Raw genomic sequence first — 17,421 nt, forward strand, 5'->3', positions numbered from 1 at the left:
TTAGAAAAGGTGGCCTCTTCCATTCCTGGGGAGGCTGACACCCTTACGATGCTCCGTCACCGAGAGGGGTCACAGTCTGTCTCCTCCTGGGATCAGCCAGGAAGCTGGTTCTGCAACAAGGAACGAGCTCCAGGATCTCTGGTATGGCACATTTATTTAAGCTCTTTATATAGATATATATGTATATATATATTTTTTCCATGATAGGAGGAAAGGAAGAAAATGCCTCTTTTATTTTGTTTTTCTGACTTTGCAAATTCTATGCTGTGTAAGGAACGTGCATGGAGCAGGGCACCAGGGGCACCAGGGGCAGCGGCGGCTCAGGGGCAGGTCCCCAGGCAGGCGGTGCTGGGGAAGGTCTTCCTCATGCCCATGCACTTCTCCTTGTCAATGCACAGGGTGTTGGCCTTCACGGCCAGCTCGTGCTCCAGTCGGCACTTGGTCATGACCAGCAGCTGCAGCGTGTCCTGCGTCTCCCGCAGCCTCAGCTTGAGGGTCTGCAGGGTGTCGTCGATGGTGACCACCTCGTTCACGAGCCTGGGGAGAGAGCAGAGGGGAAGGCACGGTTCAGCCAGCCGCGCAGCACAGGTCTCCCTTGTGCCAGGAGCCGGGTGGGCGGGGCTCGGCTGGCAGGGAAGACAGAGGTGGAGCAAGCAGACAGGTGAACACACAGCAGAGCTGCTGAGGGCGATGAGTGCAAAGGGAGAAGTAGAGGCGATGTTCAGGAAAACAATCTGGCAGTTCCTCAGTTAAACATGGACTCGCCAAAGGACCCAGCAATTCCACTCCTGGGTAGGTACCCACAAGAACTAAAAACAGACACTCAAATACTTGCACAAATACTCGTGGGGCACTAATAACAAGAGTCAACAGGTAGACACAGCCCAAATGTCCATCGACAGATGAATGGATACACAAAATATGGTCTATCCCCACGCTAGGGTATTACTGAGATGTAATGAAAAGGAATGGAGCAGTGGTACGTGCTCCAACATGGATGGACCTTGAAGACACGATGCTGAGTGAAAGACACCGACACCAAAGCTTATATATTGTCCGATCCCATTTATATGAAATGTCCAGAACAGGCAAATCCATAAAAAGAGGTAGTAGATTAGGGGTTGCCAGGGGCTGAAGGGAGAGGGATAGGGAGTGACTGCTAATGAGGATAGGACTTCCTTTTGGGTCAAATGAATGAAAATGTTCTGGAGCTAGCTGCACATTGTAAATGCACGAGGTGTCACTAATGGTATGTGATTTTATGTTGTACGTATTTTATCACAATTTTTTTTTAAAAACCCAGATAACAGGGCCCGCCTCATGTAGCTAAGATGGTCAGGTGTGATGTCTGCTCTTGGCACCCGTCTCAGGTCCCACCTGTGCCCCGGCTGCTGGGAGTGTTGGCTGCTAATGGCTGCTAGGGCCACACGTCTCCAGGGAAGCCAATGGCTCACCAAGGGGGGTGGGTACAAAAGGCCATCCCCTGCCACAGGGCGGAACCAGCTCCGTGGTGTAATTCATGCTCCAGAGTTCCCTGTGGGATCAGGCTGAAGCAGGGCTCCCCTATCCTGAAGCTCTGCTTCTGTGGGACCTTCCCCAGGCACCAGGAAAAGCCTTTCTGAGGAGGGACCGTTCGAACGGAGAAAAAAGATGCGAATGAGCTGGCTGTGTAAAGATCAAGAGGGAAGCACTCTACAGCCGGTGATCTGGAGAACTCTGTGCGATGCTGGTAACGTTCTAGATCTGCACTGTTGGATCCGGCGGCCACTAGCCACGCGGAGCTCATGAGTAATTGCAATGCAGCAAGATCAACTGAGGAGCTGGATTTTTCATCGTTTTTCATTTGAAATCATTTAAATGTAAATGGAAGAGCCACCCCCAGCTGATGGCTACTGAATTGGACACTGTGGCTCTACAGAGAAGAGCACATGCAAAATCGATTGGTCTGGATTTTGTTCTCAGTGCGATGGCAAGGCGTTGGTGGGGCGGTGGGCGCTGAAATGGGGAACGATGTGCTGATTCAGATTTGGGATAACCTCCAGGCTGCTGGGTAAAGATTAGATTGGACGGGGATAAGAGTGGAGGCGGGAGAGAGATTAAGGTTATTTCAATATCCAGATTGAGTGGGTTGAAGAGTGTCCCCCAAAAGATATGTCCAAGTCTGAACCCCAGTACCTGTGAACGTGATGCTCTTTGGAAGAAGGGGTTTTTGTAGATGTAACTGAGTTAAGGATCTTGAGAAGAAATGATCCTCGATTTAGGATGGGCCCTAAATCCAACGACTGGTCTTGTAAGAGAAAGGAGGGGGAGATTTGAGACACAGAGACACACAGGGACGAAGGCCATGTGAAGACGGAGGCAGATGCAGTGGTGCAGCTACAAGCCAAGGACCGCCAGCCACCAGCAGAAGCCAGGAGAGGGGCCGGGAAAGGCTCTCTCAGAGCCCCCAGAGAGAACCAACCCTGTTGGTACCTTGATTTCAGATGCTTGGCCTCCGCAAGTTTGAGAGAATAAATTTCTGTTGCTGTAAGCCACCCAGTTTTGGTAATTGGTCACAGCAGCCCTAAGACAGGAGTATACCTGGTGAGCTGTGACGGTGGGTTGGTTTTGGGGCTGTGCCCTGGGACCCACCTGGGGGGGTGGTGGGGAGGGACAGTGAAACTGTGCTCAGGACTGGAGGACATGCTGCTGGGAGGACTTGGGTTGATATCCCAAGGATGAGCATCCCCACGACACGCCTGAGCTAGAGAGAGGCAACAGAAGCAGCCTGGAGACCCTTCTTTCCTCGGGGCTCTCTTGAGCCGCGCTGTCCAGCGATGGAAATATTCTGTTCCGTGCCCCCAGCCACCACATGGCTCCTGACCACTTGATATGCAGTTTGTGCGAGTTAGGACCTGAATTTTAAATTTTATTTCATTTGAACTAATTTAAATGCAAATCTAAAGGGACTTTCATTCTGAGGAATGGAGGACTGGACATGGAAGGGACCTGCATGCTCAGAGAGGGTCAGGAGAAGAGGGGCCACCTGTAGGAGGAAGAGGAGAAGGACCCAGAGGTGGTAAGGGAGGGGATGGAGGGACAAAGAACGTAATGCGTGGACGGGGCAATTCAGCTGCTGCAGAAGGCAGACAGCTTGAGTGCTGTTGTCTGCTCGTTTCCCAACACACGTACGTATAGTTGTGCACACATACACACACATAGTACACACACATGTGCACACACACACATACACATACACTGCCCAGGACTCTTGAGCCAAACACGCCTCACCCATGCTCTCTGTCTGCACCCCTTGGTGGCGCAGTTGGTGGACGGGGAGGCAGGGAGCGCGTCCCAGAGCAGGAAGTTCCCCGGGACAACATCTGGTTCCTCCCCTTAAAGCTCGGTTGTGTGTAAGCCTCCCTGGGGTGGACAAATGGGTGATCAGAGCCTCTGCCCCAGGGTTGCTGGAGCCCAACCTGAGCATCTAAGACGCAGGGGCAGGTGGAGGAGGGGTCAGGAGAGCTTCCCCAACCCCTCACCCAGGACCTGGACCCCACCCAGCCCACGTGGGGCAGGACCCTGGCCACACGGCACCCACTTCTGGGGTGAAGACCTTCCAGGGCAGCAGCGGGCTGAGCAGGTAGCCAGGCCTTCAAGCTCGAAGCCAGGCGTCGCTTTGCACCCCACCCCCGACACAGCCGGCTTTTCTGTGTCCCACAAGGTTATCTCAGGCAGTAACCAAGGCCGTGCAAACCTCAGCGCGTGGAACCACCTGGCGTCTTCTCTCCAAATACTTTCCCTCCTCCTTACTTCTCCAGCGCTCTTCTCCACATCTCAGCTCAGAAGGAAGACAAGCCACTGAGTTGCGGGGGGATTTGTTATGCAGCAAGAGTGAATGAAGACAGTGCCCCCAGCATGGAGGGAACAGAGCAGCCAAGTGACCAGCCCCAAGTCACACAGCATGTTCATGGGAAGCTAATCCCCCATGTCCAACGACCACTTCTTCCTTGCCCGGTCACCATCCCATTCCAAACCCCTCCCCCAGACTCACAAATCCTGCCTCTGGGGCTGCGTGAGTGTTTTGCCCCTCTCCTGTGAGGAGGCCCTTTGTCAACAGAAGCAGCCCTCCTTAGCTAAGCAGGACAGGCAGGGTTAGGCTATTCTGAGGGCTCTCAGCTGAGAACGTCACAGAAAGGGCGGTGGAGGCTGACTGAGGTGTGGGCTGGGCGCGCTTTCATGGGAGCCTGGAGAGAGAGAGGGTGACGCCCGCAAGGGCAAGGGCCACATCTCTGGGCTGGGCGGCTCCCTCTTGCTGGCTTTTAGGGGACAGCTGGAGGGTTCCCGGAGCAGAACAGAGCTACGAAACCATCCTCACTTAGATGAGAGGGCTGCAGTGCAGGGGGGTGGTCTCCGCGGTGGGGAGGCCATCAAGGGCACCCCCAGAGCCCCAGACCCCCACCCAGTGCCCTGTGGAGTTGTGGGTCTGGACGTCCTGATTGGTGGAGGGTCCGTTTTCCAGACCCAGGCTTCCTGGCAGCTCCAGAGACCCACCCCTCCCCCGCCGGCCTCCACCACTCACTTGAACTGGGGCATGTCCCTGCACAGCTCCACGCTGGGCCGCCGGGTCCGGCACTCCAGCCTTGTCTGCGCCACCTTCAGTGGGCACTCCTTGGCCATGATGGACCTTTCCAGCAGCATGATGGTGTTCTCCGTCTGGAAGATCTCCTGCAGCGTCTGCAGAGAACATTTGCGGTATCAGAAGGAACCTGATCTTGAACTCAGCCAGCCATATGTACCCCCAGGGCCGAGTGTTCTCAATAGATGTCACCTCGCTGTGGGTGAAACATGCGTTCTCCTCCCTCTCATCACTGGACGCCCTAGATCTGTGAGCAGTTCTAGTTTTCATGGTGCCCCTCCCCTGAGAGAAGACTCTTTGTGGGTGGGCTGTGTTAACACCCCTCTCAGACTCAGCAGGGCCCAGTGGCAGGGCCCAATCTCAGCAGAACCTGTGCTCTGTTCCTGACAAGCCTAGAAGCTGTACCCTGCCATGGTGCCCCCCAACATCCTTCCTTTGGCTAATCTATTCGTTTGCTGTCTATTTCCCTCACTAGCATGTAAGCTCCCAGAGGTCAGGGGCTTTGCCTCGTCCATTGCTGTATCCCCCATTGCCAGGAACAGAGCTTGGTGTAGAGTGAGGGCTATCAGATAAAATACAGGACGCCCAATTAAATGTGAATTTCAGACTCACAACAAAGCGTTTTTATCGTATGTCTCAACTACTGCCTGAGACATAGTTACACTAAAAAATCATTTGTCGTTGATTTGAAATTCAAGTTTAGCTGGACATCCTGCATTTTTATTTGCTAAATCTGGCAACTCATAGTAGGAGCTCAATAAATATTCATTGAATGAATGAATGAAACACAGTGGGATCCAGAAGTCTAGATTTTTAGCTAGCTCCCCAATGGTCCTTATGCACACTGAAGTTTGGGAACAGTGTGCCCTGAAACTTAAATGGTCCTGTCCATCTCAGATTTTAATACGGGGAGCAGTACTTACACGTGAGTATGCCAGCGCTCCTGAATGGAGTGGGCACTGCAAGTCTAAGACCCTGTCTCACCTTCAGGGACTTTACAGTCATGTTGTTTTTCTCTTTGCCATGGGCTATGAAATATTCACAAATCATAACAGGTACTGGGATGCCTATATTAGCTGGGTTGGGCATGCTGTCCAGGGTCCTCTTCATTGGAAGGGAGAAAAAAGACGCACACACACACACACACACACACGCACACACACACACTCCGTCATGGCGGCAGCCCCTGATGCCCACCTCAGTCCTGCCAGCCTGTGAACCTCCAAAAGCCCTGGGGGCAGTGACTCACTCCAGAAGTTTGAGGAGTGTGACCCCCAAGGGCCAGGAGGCAGAGACCACATGGGCTGACCAGAGGCAGGGGCTGGAGACAGAATAGCCTTGACCTTCATGCTCAGGAGGAAGCTGAAGTGCCAACACCGAGCTCTGAGCTCCAGGACAGCCTGGTCCCTAGACCCCAAATTCCATGATAGCCCCTAGGAGAACAGCCTGAAGTCTGAGGGTGACCCACACATCCCAGCATGTCCACTCCCGGTATATACTGTAGGAGCCCAGGACCACTAAAGAATACACATGTCAAGAAGGTTCAGTGAGCGGGCAGCATCTGGGTGCCCATGACCATGGAGACAGACACATTATAAAACGGCAAATGAACAGATGGAGGATTTCGGCAGCCAACAGATGGAGAGCATTAGCCTCACATGGGAACAACGGTGGGTCTTTAAAATGATGCAAGGTGAGAAAGCCAGGAAACAATGAGCTATTTTATACAATCCCTTTTGAGAAAACTAAAAATCCATGCACATACAACGGTCATTCACATTTTGTAAGAACACATTTAAATCAACAGGTCCATATTCATTCAATTAAAGAGGTCATATTCACTCCTTTAATGACCATTCATTAAAATGGTCATCTATGGAAAGTCATCTATGGGAGAAAGGGAGTGACCACAAAGAGTGGGGATAAAAGGGAGTAAAGAAACGAGGGGCTTTGTACAAACATATGTGCCAGGAACCAAGGAGTATGATAAGCTCACCTCTCTTCAACAGGGTCAAAAGGGAAGAAAATCCCCACAATCCTACCAGATCTAAGGTTTCCTTTTAAAATAACTTTTTAAGTTTTTTTTAAGGGAGAAATTCAATTAAGGACAAAATACTATCTAATAGTAAAGGGTATTAATTCTTAAATTTGTTTGCGCATTAGCATTACCCTGAGAGTTTTTAAAACTGTGGATGCCCGCCCCCTGCAAAAGGTTCAGATTTCATTGGTCTGGGGTGCAGCCTGGGTGTCAGGCTCATTCTTTCACTCCCTTCCGGTTGTGGCTAAAATGCTCAGAAGGCCTTCCCTGATCATTTCCTTTAAAATTATAACCCCCAGGAATTCCCTGGCAGTCCAGTGGTTAGGACTCCACGCTTTCACTCCCAAGGGCCCGGGTTTAATCCCTGGTTGGGGAAGTAAGATCCCACAAGCCTCGTGGCGCGGCCAAAAAAAAACCCTAAAATTACAACCCCCAAACCGGCCAGCACTCCCAATTGTCCAAACCCTGCTTTATTTTCTTTATAGTCCTTACACCTTCTGACATACTGAGCTTTGCTCATTAATGTTGTTCATCATCCCCCACCAGAGAGTAAGCTCCACGTGGGGAGGGATTTTTGTTTTACTCACTGCTGAATCCCCAGTGCCTAAACCTATCAATGCCTGGGACACAGTAATAATAATAATAATAATAGCAACAACAACAACAATATCATCTAACACTTCAAATAGTGTTTACTGTGTGCCAGGCATTTTGCTAAGGGCTTTGCGAATATCGACCAATTAGTAGGTGCTTAATGAACACTTCTTCCCTGGATGGACCAGTACACACCACGGGGTGTTTGGTTAAGAAGAGAGCACAGACGTTGGCACTAGACGGCCTGAGTCTCTCCAAATCCCAGCCCCAGCACATCCAAGCTGGGTGACCTTAGGCGTGTCCTAGGCTCTCTGAGCCTTTCTAATAAAACGGAGATCATAGCCATTCCCACTCCATAGAGTAGAGGTGAGGCCATTAGTGCCAGGCCTGGGAGAAGGAGCTCTTAGCAAGTGTATAAACCCCTTCACTGCGGGCACACAAAGCTGGTGACACTCACACTCATTTGCAGTAACTTGAAAAGCATTGGTACCAAGTCCTGCTCTTCCCAAAGCAAGCGTGTACCTGTGTGTGTGTGTGTTTCTCCCACAAACACACCCTGGAAAGTGCCACGAGGAAGTCATCCTGCCCCTTCTCCCATCTTTCCTTGGCCAGCTGGAGATCTCTTTCCCTCCTTCCCTCTCTTCCTCTCTCCCCAGTCCCTAAGCTGGGGAAGGGCTACCCTGAGCCCCAGAAGCCCCCTCTCCCAGAGTCCCCAGGGATGTTAGCCTTTCTGCTCCCACAAAACTAAGGAAGTAGGGGGAAAGCGGCTCCTGGGGCAGGACGCAGGCTGGCTCACCGGAGCAGCTGGGCGGGCCGCTGTGGGATTGGCCCAGGGGGGTCACCCCATGGGAGGAGTGTCAGCAGCCTTGGCCGGAAGCTGGAACTCAGTTGGGAAGGAGGGGGTGGGAGTGGAAGGGTCACCTCACTCCCCTCCCCAGGCCCTAGCTCTGGGCCCTGTGTGCTGCAGGCTGCCTGCCAGTCAAGGCTGTGAGACTGTTCTCAGCCTCCCACATGCCGTGCATGGGGGGGCGGGGAGGGCAGGTCACTTCAGCTCACTGAGTCCCTCCGTGATCGCACAGATCTAGGTTCAAATTCCAGCTCGTGCTTTTCCCCGCTGTGTGACCTTCAATGGGTCACTTAACCTCTCTGTGCCTCATGCAATCACGCATTCAATATCCACTGAGCCCTTCACTCAGTAGCCCCTTCTATGGGGCCAGACACTGTGCAGGGCGCTTGTTCTCGTGTCTGTAAAGCCAGTACGACAATAACAACTCACCCAGGTTGCTGTGCGGATTAAATGAAATAACGTGTATGAAGTGCTTAGTCCGGTGCTGGCATATGCCATGGGCTGTCCTGCCTCCCCACCCTACCCCCAACTCCCATCCTGCAATGTTCAGTCTGTTAGGAGATTTTTCCTCTATGATCGTTGGTCTTTTTTTTCTTTTTAACATCAGGCAATCTGAAGAAACTCAGTTTCGTTTGACAGAATTTGTCTTTGCAGGCAGCTTCAGTTCCCTCAGACCTCCCGTCCAGGGCTCAGGGTCAACCTCCATCAACCCACTTCTCTGGGCGTAAGGGGTCAAGGCAGGGGTCACCTGTGCAATCGAGAAGGAGCGTCCTCTTTCTCAGCCTCTGGAATGGGGCTCAGAGGGGAGTCAGCTCAAGGCAGAAGGTGGGCCACATCCCCCCACCCCCCCACCGGCCTGGGGAACCAAAGGTCTTTCTGTTAACAACCCCTACCCGCTCTGCTCCAGGCAGATTCCCAGCCACAGCGGCCTCCACGCAGGCTCTTGGAGGTAAGAGCCCCAGGCAGGAAGTCAGGAGACTAGGGTCCTGTCTAAGCCCCAGTGCAAACCAGCTGTGGCGCTCACACCCCACTCAGAGCCCTGGGCTGTGGGGAGGGGCCCAACTTCCTCATCCAGTGAATGAGGACTCGAGGCCTGTCTTCCTCACTGGCTAGGGCACTGCAAGTGCTCCCGGACCACGTACGTGCTCTAACCCATCACCCATCAGCCCCGCGTGCCCGGAGCCACTGCCTCTGAGATCCAGCCTGAGAGCTGTCAGCCGCAGGTATGGCTGTGTGTGTCTGTGTGTGTGTGTGTGTGTGTGTGTGATTTTGTTTTTAAGTCTTCAAGTCAACCCCCCTCCGATGGCTGGGAGTCCCAAACACGCAGCCTTCCGGAGCCTTTTGAACATGCTGTAGACAGTGGACACGTCTTTCTGTAAAGATCTGGGTGGTAGAGATTTAGGCTTTAGGAGCCATATGGTTTCTGTCACAGCGGCTCAACTTGGCCACTGCAGTGCAGAAGTAGCCCCGGACAATACATAAATGTATGGGGGGATCTGTGTTTCAGTAAAACTTTATTTACAAAAACAGGCGGGGGCAGGGTGCGGATTTGGCTCTGGGGCTGGTAGTTTGGCGCCCCTGCTGTAGTCCCTCACAGAGGAAGTCCTGACCCCGCTAAGCAGCCCATCGCACACAAGGCTGCAGCTCCTCCAAGCTTTCCCACGTTCAGAGAGAACAGTTTCTCTAGCTCCTTGCTACACAGGGTGTGGTCTGTAGACCAGCATCACTGGATTCTGAGCGCTTGGCAGAAATGCAGACTCCCAGGCCCTACTCCAGACCTACGAAGGTCCTGTGCATTTTAACAAAACGCTCAAGTGATCACAGGCACATTAAAGTTTTAAAGCAGAAGGACATGGTCATGTTTGTAGTTTGAGGCAAATCTCTCCGGCTGCCATTTGGAGGGTGGACAGAGGGGACAGAGGAGGGAAGAAGATGGCCAGTGAGGACCTGAGAGGCAAGAGGGCCCACACCAAGGCAGGATGGAGAGACACAGAAGGAACGAGTTCACAGGAGTATACAGATGGCAAAGTGGGGAGCACTGGTAACGGCTGGAGTGTGCCAAGGGAGGAGGGGCCAGCCCCTAAAATCAGGAGGAGCCTCCAGCCTGTGCTCAAGTGCCAGCACCACAGGACTGAGCACGTGGCCTTGGCAAATTGCCAAGCCTCTCAGAGCCTCAGTTTCCCCATCTGTATAATGGAGATAATAACAGTATCTACCTCAGAGGGTGACTGCAAGGATTGATTTAGGTACCCCATGTTTAGCACACTGGCTGGCACCTAACAGGCACTCTATAGACCTCAGCACTTTCTGTCCATCCATCTGTCCATCCATCCATCCATCCATCCATCCATCCATCCATCCATATACCCATCCATCCATCCATGCATCCATGCCTCCATCCATGTATCCATGTATCCATCCATCTACCTATCTTCTACCTTTTATCCTTTCTTTTTTTTTTTTTAAGTCAAACCTTAATGCCAGGAGACCAAGGCTTCTCAGTCTTGGCACTATTGACATTTGGGGCTGGGTTATTCTCTACTGTGGGGCTGTCCCATGCACTGTAGGATGTTTAGCTGCATCCCTGGCCTCTACCCACTAGATGCCAGTAGCACCCCCTACCAAGCTGTAATAACCAAAAATGTCTATAGACGTTATCAGATGTCCTCGGGGTATAAAACTGCCCATTGGAAGGCCACCGATCTAGTGGTTATTATTATTGTTGTTGTTGTTAGGCTGTGGTGGTGGGAATGGGGGAGATGTTCACATTAACTTAAAGAATGAACTCTAGAGCAGAACACCTAGATTCAAATCCTGGTTCTGCCATTTACTTGCTGCGGTGGGTGGGGGTGGGGGGCTTTAGGAAAATACTTGTCTTCAGTTTCCTCATCTGTAAAATGGGGCTAATAGTAATCCCTTCTTCATGGGGTTGTAGGAGGGAAGAGTTAATGTTAGAAAAGCACTTAGAACTCTGCCTGCACAGAGTAAGGTTAATGTGTCTTTTGTGGTGATGGCGAATTTTTTTCCTCTCTCCTGCTACTTGTAATCGGATGGCAAACTAGACCGTGATCATCCACCCTCAGACCTTGTTGGGGTCCCCAGTGTGGGGAAAGGGTAGGGTCTGAGCTGGAAATGGTCTCTGGTCTTGAATTGGGTGTGAAAAGCACTTGCCAGATCTGCCTCGGACGAAACCAACCTCGGCTCAGTGGAAAAGGGCACTGATATTCCTGGCTGGAGAAGAAATCCACCCAAAGCCTTTGAAAGGGGGAATGTGTTTGGCAGAGTTGTTGGCCGTGTAAAACTATCTGCCTGCATCTTGTCTTGTGACAGTAGAGAAAGCTTCTAGGCTTTCTCTAGGGCCAGGAAATTATTTTTGATGTGGAGGGAAAAAACAGATTTAGCAGTTCCAGCCGGCTTTGGGCTTCTGGATGCTTTGTGCAACCTTGCAAATTTATTGTTTTCCAAATTGCATGAAGCCAAGGGGTTTCCAAGGAGACGCCTGGCTCAGTGAGGCTCCCCCAGCTTAGGAAGGCAGCTTGGAATCCTTTTTTTTGGTCAAACGGTGGAAGATTTTCAAGCCCAGCCAAGCCCAGGGGCAAGAACTAGTTGAGGAGGGCTCCAGAGGGACTTGGCCAGAAATGCAGGGCGTGCGAGTGCCAGAGCATTTTTTTTTTACCATTTTTATAGTTAATAGTCAAACTCGGCACTCCTGACATTTGGGGCCACAACTTCTTTGTTGCGGGAAGCTGTCTCATGCATTGCGGTGTTCAGCAGCGTCCCCGGGCTCTACCCACTATCTATCTGGTAGCAGCACGCTGCCCCCCGCAAGTTGTAACAAACAAAATGTCTCCAGACATCGGCAAGTGCCACTGGGGAGTAAATTCAGCCCGGGTGAGGATTACAGCTCTGGAGGAGAGATGTTGAGTCAAGCCTGCTCGCAGTTGTTTCCATCTAGAGGCGGCCAGCTGCCTTCAGACAAGGCAGGGCCAATACAAACATCAGCCACTCAGAGGCCATCTGGGGTCAGGGGTCCTGAAAGTCCTGGAGGGCTCTGGAAAGTCCTTGAGGGGTGGGGGCTCCCTGCTAGAGAGGACACTTGTATGATTCTGTGAAAATTCATGGAAATCCACTAGCTCAGGCCCCCGGGGCTCTTCTTCTAAATGCTTATCACAATTTTTAATTAATCATGTATTTACTTATTTTTTTTTTAATTGGTCTCTCCCACTAGAACATAAGCCCCCCTGAGGGCAGGGATCATTGTACCCCCAGCTCCTAATTCAGAGTCTAGCACACAGGATGTGCTTAGTAAATACCTCTCAGGGAGGGAGGGAGGAGGGAGGAGATTAGAAAACATTTGTTGCACGTCTACGCCTGGGAGGCACATCCGGAGAACTGGTTAAAATTCGGATGGCTGGACCCCAGGGTTTCTGATTCAGAAGGTCCAGGATGGGGCCCAAGAACGTGCACTTCTAACAAGTTCCCAGGTGGTGCTGACCCTGCTTGAGACCAGGGACCACACCTCGAGAACCACTGGTCTGAACGCTGAACCTTTAGTTCTCAACCTTGGCTGGGGAGTTTAAAAGGTTGGATGCCCAGGCCACACCCCAACCAATTAAATCAGAATCCCTAGAGATCGGGGTGATTCCAATGTGCGAGGGTCGAGAACTGCTTAGCTGTACCTTTTCTTTCAATCCTCGCAGGATTATTCCTCTCTCAGAGATTAGGAAACCGAGAATCAGAGGAGTTACTTTACCAAATTCAACCCTGGTCTTTTGATTCCAGAGGCCATATTCTTTCAGTCACTTTGCTTGTCCCTCCCCATCAGCAGGTTATAAATCAGACCACAGTTTTGTTTTTTGGGTTGTTGTTGGTTTTTTTTGTTTTTGTTTTTGTTTTTTTTACCATTTTTATAGTCATTGAGCACTTACAAGGTGACCAGTCCAGTGTGGATGCTCTTATTCTCAGAGCAAATATTTGCCAACCATTATTGCTCCCATTTGACAGAGGGAGAAACTGAGGTACAGAGAGGTGGGGCAATCTGATCTTGGTCACATGGCCAGGAAATGCTAGAGCCAGAATTGAACCCAGCCATCTGCACTGCACTATGGGGCTCACATGTGGGAGAAGAGTGTCAAGATGGAAGAGGAATCTGGACCAGGATGAGGCAAGCATATGTGAAAGCCAGGAGTACAGGTGAGGCTGGGCAGCAGGTCCTGAGTAGGCAAGGAGCTGAGGACCCAAAAGTGAACAAGTCACAAATTGGAAGAAACTAGGAGACTGCTGGGACACACCCATACCCAGGAGGTGCCAAGGCAACCCTCTGCCTCCGCCAGGCTTGCATCTTATATTCTTCTTGTCTCAGCAGCAACCAATCCCGGTGATTGCCCCACCCAGGGCTTCCAAAGCATATGATTGGCTAACACCAACTGCAGAGGGCAGTAATAGCTTCCTTGAGTATCAGTGGTTCACAAAGTGAGCTCAAAACTACCTCATTTACACTGTCCTCAGCTCCTACCCAGGCCATGCTGACCCATGCTCATTTTCGGCCCCCTCTGCTGTCTGGTCCCTCCAGCATCCTGCATTTGTTGGCTGCCTTCCCAGCTCTGGACCTTGGCCCTGTTTCCCTGATCCCAGCCGTTCCTCTCTCACTTGGCACAGCGTCACCGCGGACAGACAGCGGTGACCCAGCACCCCCGCCCCATCATCTCGCCATTTCACAGCCCTCAGAACTGCCTGTGTCTGAGCTCTCGTGGACCCCTCAACCGGGTGTCCCCAGGCCCATACCTCCCAGGTACAGTGATGAGACCTGAGCCCACATGACACCAGGGAGCCTTTGATTCCTCTTGGTACTAAGGTGAGCATCAGGCAGAGAGACCTACTGAACACAGCCCCGAGGCCTTTCCTGAGGGTTACCTTGGAAACCCTCTACATAGCCACATACCCAAGCATGTCTGAACAATTATTTAGTCTACTTCTTTAAATCAACTCCCTTTTCAGCCTTGAACAAATGTATTTGAAATGGCATCTTTATATCATTGCCACACGTGGAAAATGAGTATCTCTTGCCATTGATAGAAAGTACCATCACAGTAGAGAAGATGGAAAGAAAGACCTTGATTCTAAGTTCTGTTGTATTTCAAAGGTTCAGTGCCGGCTTGAGGCTTGAGGCCTGGCCGGAAAGGGGGATTCCCAAACAAAAGAGAGATGGCAAAGTCAGATTAGCGTCACATCAAGCCTTGTTCCTCGACACCAGTGGAAGGATTGATGGAGGGAACTTGAAACGAGAACTTTCTCACTAGGATGCAATGGTGTTTAAGCCCTGGCCCGGCCCCTCCTCACCAGAGGCAGGCGGGCTGGCTCCACATCCCCTGGGCTGGGCTGGTTTTAGAAACGAGCCGTCAGGAGCTTGTCTGCGGGCACTGGTGCTGGAAGGGATCCGGCTGCTTGCAAAGCACAAAAGCTTTTCCCACTCCACCACGGGTTCCAGGCCTCGTTGGACAAACAGAGGGGCTGGCGGCAGGCGCTGGGGCCCTCAGATGGCGACCGCGGGCCCTCACCCCACAGACACACGCCTTCCTGCCCTGGCGCTGCCTCCTGGGGCAGGAGAGGTTCTGCTGGTGTTAATGACCAATTGGAAGTCGAAACCCCAAAGAAACTTCAGAGTAAAAGCAAAACCTTTCAAGGGGAAAACTCAGAGCCCCTCTGGGTTCTCTACAATCCTTTCCAGGCCTGGCTGCTTTCTTGCATTTCCTCCGATGCACAGAGCAGAACGTGCCAAGGTACAAGCCTGCTGGGACCAGGCAGGTGATGCAAATGTGCAAAGGGGGCCGTGAGGCAAGCCGGTGGGGACTGAGCCAATCGGAGAGCCCGGGCCCTGTCCAACGAGGGGCTGTGGCCATTCAACTCCTGTTTGCTGCTCCCCTGTAGGAAAGTGGGCTCGGAGTTGCTAGAGCCACCCATGTTTCCAGAGATTCTAGAAATCTGAACTTCTACATAAAATCTCCATTTTTTACCAAGATATTAAGAAAAAAAAAAAACCCTGAGAATGCATAGAGAGGTACGTACGTGAATGTTCATAGTAGCTTTATTGGTAACAGCCCCAAACTGGAAACAACCCTAATGTCCATCGACAAGTGAATGGATAAATAAATGGTGGTGTGTGGACAGGATACATACCAGGGGTGTATACGTACAATGCGGGGTCCATACAAGACATACAAGACACAGGAATAAGAAGGAACGAACTAGGAATCTCGGCTACGCTGAGTGAAAGAAGACTAATGAAAAAAGAATGGCTAGGGTATGGTGCCCTTTATGTAATTATTCTAGAAAATGCAAACTAATCTGCAGTGACAGCAGATCAGCGGCTGTGTTGGAAACGAGGGAGGGAGAGATGACGAAAGACATAAGGAAACCTTTTCATATGTTCACTACCTTGATTGAGGTGGTGGCTTCACGACATATATGTGTTAAAGCTTCTCAGATTCTACGCTTGAAATACGTACAGTTAATTATGTGTCAAGTAAAAACAGAGCTGTTAAAAGACAAATGTGAGAGGCCAAATAATATGTGGGTCAAGTTTAACCCCTGGACTACAAGCGTTTATCCCCTGACTTAAAAACCAGTCCGTCTGCATTACCTTAGACTTCACTGAGCACCATGCATTTCGGGAGGCGCTGCCACTGTAAAGGTGAGGGGTGCCGAGAAATTCTCATGACAGCAGTGGTGCAGACAGGCCTGGCCACGGTGAAGATGGTGACCCAGGGACACCAGCAGAGAGAGCCTGTCACCTGCATTCTCCAGCTAAACTCTCAAGGTTTTCTGAAAAATCTAAAGCAATTGAACTTTTTCTCTCTGTCAATCTAGTCGGCCTATTCAAGTATCGAATGCCCTCTCAACAAGCTGCCAGCTAAACAGTTGGCTACATCAAAAGCAAACAGAGCCATTAGGAGAACACAGCAATGGTCCAGGCAAGAGACGGTGGAGGCCTGGGGCAGGGCAGAAGCAGAGGAGGGAATGGGGAGTGAGGAGATTCTGAAAGAACCAACAGGATTTGCTGGTGGAGGGGATGTGAGGTGGGAGAGAAAGAGGAACATCCAAGTGGACGCCAGAATTTGGGATTGAGCCCCTGGAAGCTTCTGGAAGCATCTGGAAGTGAGAGCCACCAACTGAGATGGGGGTGGAGCTCCAGGTGGAGGAGGCAGGAGGGTGAAAGTTGGCTCCTGTTTGTTACAAGAAAGACTACAGCTTGCAGGGGGCGGTGTGCTGTTGAGAGGAAACAGAGAAATCCGACTCATCTCTCCAACAACCCAGTCGAGGCCACGCTTCTGGCTTATCCTCCCCAGCTCCTAACGTCATTTGCCCCGACCACATTAATAACCAAGATGGAAAAATGAGACTTTGATTCATGGGCACGCATCCGGGAGGGGCGGCAGAAATCCCAGAGGGGTGTTTGCATCTTCGAAGTCGGGGGAAGATCTGTGCAATGGGCCGAGCGGGCCTGATCCCTCGAGGGAGGAATGGCTGGGCTTGGCTGGGAAGCTTGGAAGCAAAATGCAATTAGAGAAAATCTGATTAGAATTGGATGACTGTGGCTTGCCTTTTTGAAGGATTTGTTTCCCCCAGTATTTTGAGTTTGGAAGACAGAGGCAGGAAGAAGGAGGGAAAGAAGAGAAGGAGACAGCTTCTTTGTCAAAGCCAACTCGCTTTACAACCTGCACTCTGCCTTACCTCTCACCGGTGGTATTGGCAACTTCCTGAGGCTGTTCAACATGCATATGCTCAGGCCCAACCCCAGACCTGCTCAATCAGAATCTGCATTTCGATGCAATCTCCAGGTAACATGGGTGATTACTGCACACAAAGTAATATTTGAGATGCAGAGGTCTACTTTGCTCTTCTCCAACAGTCAGGTTTTCACCTACCATCCTTACCATTATGGCCATATCCCCTCACACCACTTGTGACATGATTAACAATCTTTTCAAGTCAATTGGCTTTTTAAAAAACAAAAAAAAAACCTTAAATGCATTTGTTTAAAAATAAAACTTTATATCACTATTATCAGTGGAAAATCAGCATCATTTGCCATAATGGAAATAACCATAAAAATGCACGAACAAGATGAAAGTAAAACCATGTGATTGAAACTCTGGCTGGATACAGCTGCCTGCCCAAAGCTCTCAGCCTGAGGCCGGCGCTCTCTGTTTAAAAGGGAGAGCAGACAGGGTTAAAGAGGTGAGGAAGGCAGTCTAGTATCCGATCAAGACTTTCCTCTTGAGAGCATCACAAGGATTGAAAAAGGACTGAAGAAGGAATAACTTT

The 17,421-nt window shown here is 51.1% G+C and overlaps 1 protein-coding gene across 1 annotated transcript in view; it reads right to left on the reverse strand.

Moving 5' to 3' along the window:
* Nucleotides 1-320: 320 nt before the first annotated feature.
* Nucleotides 321-17,421, reverse strand: part of TEKT5 (tektin 5) — a 34,876-nt gene continuing 17,775 nt past the window's right edge. Inside the window, exons 6-7 of the mRNA XM_068524879.1 lie at nucleotides 4,562-4,716; nucleotides 321-537 (exon numbers count right to left, since the gene is read on the reverse strand). Coding sequence (XP_068380980.1) covers nucleotides 321-537; nucleotides 4,562-4,716 — 372 coding nt within the window. The remainder of the gene's footprint in view (nucleotides 538-4,561; nucleotides 4,717-17,421) is intronic.

This window comes from Eschrichtius robustus, chromosome 16 (genome assembly GCF_028021215.1).
Source record: "Eschrichtius robustus isolate mEscRob2 chromosome 16, mEscRob2.pri, whole genome shotgun sequence".
Taxonomy (NCBI): Eukaryota; Metazoa; Chordata; class Mammalia; order Artiodactyla; family Eschrichtiidae; genus Eschrichtius; species Eschrichtius robustus.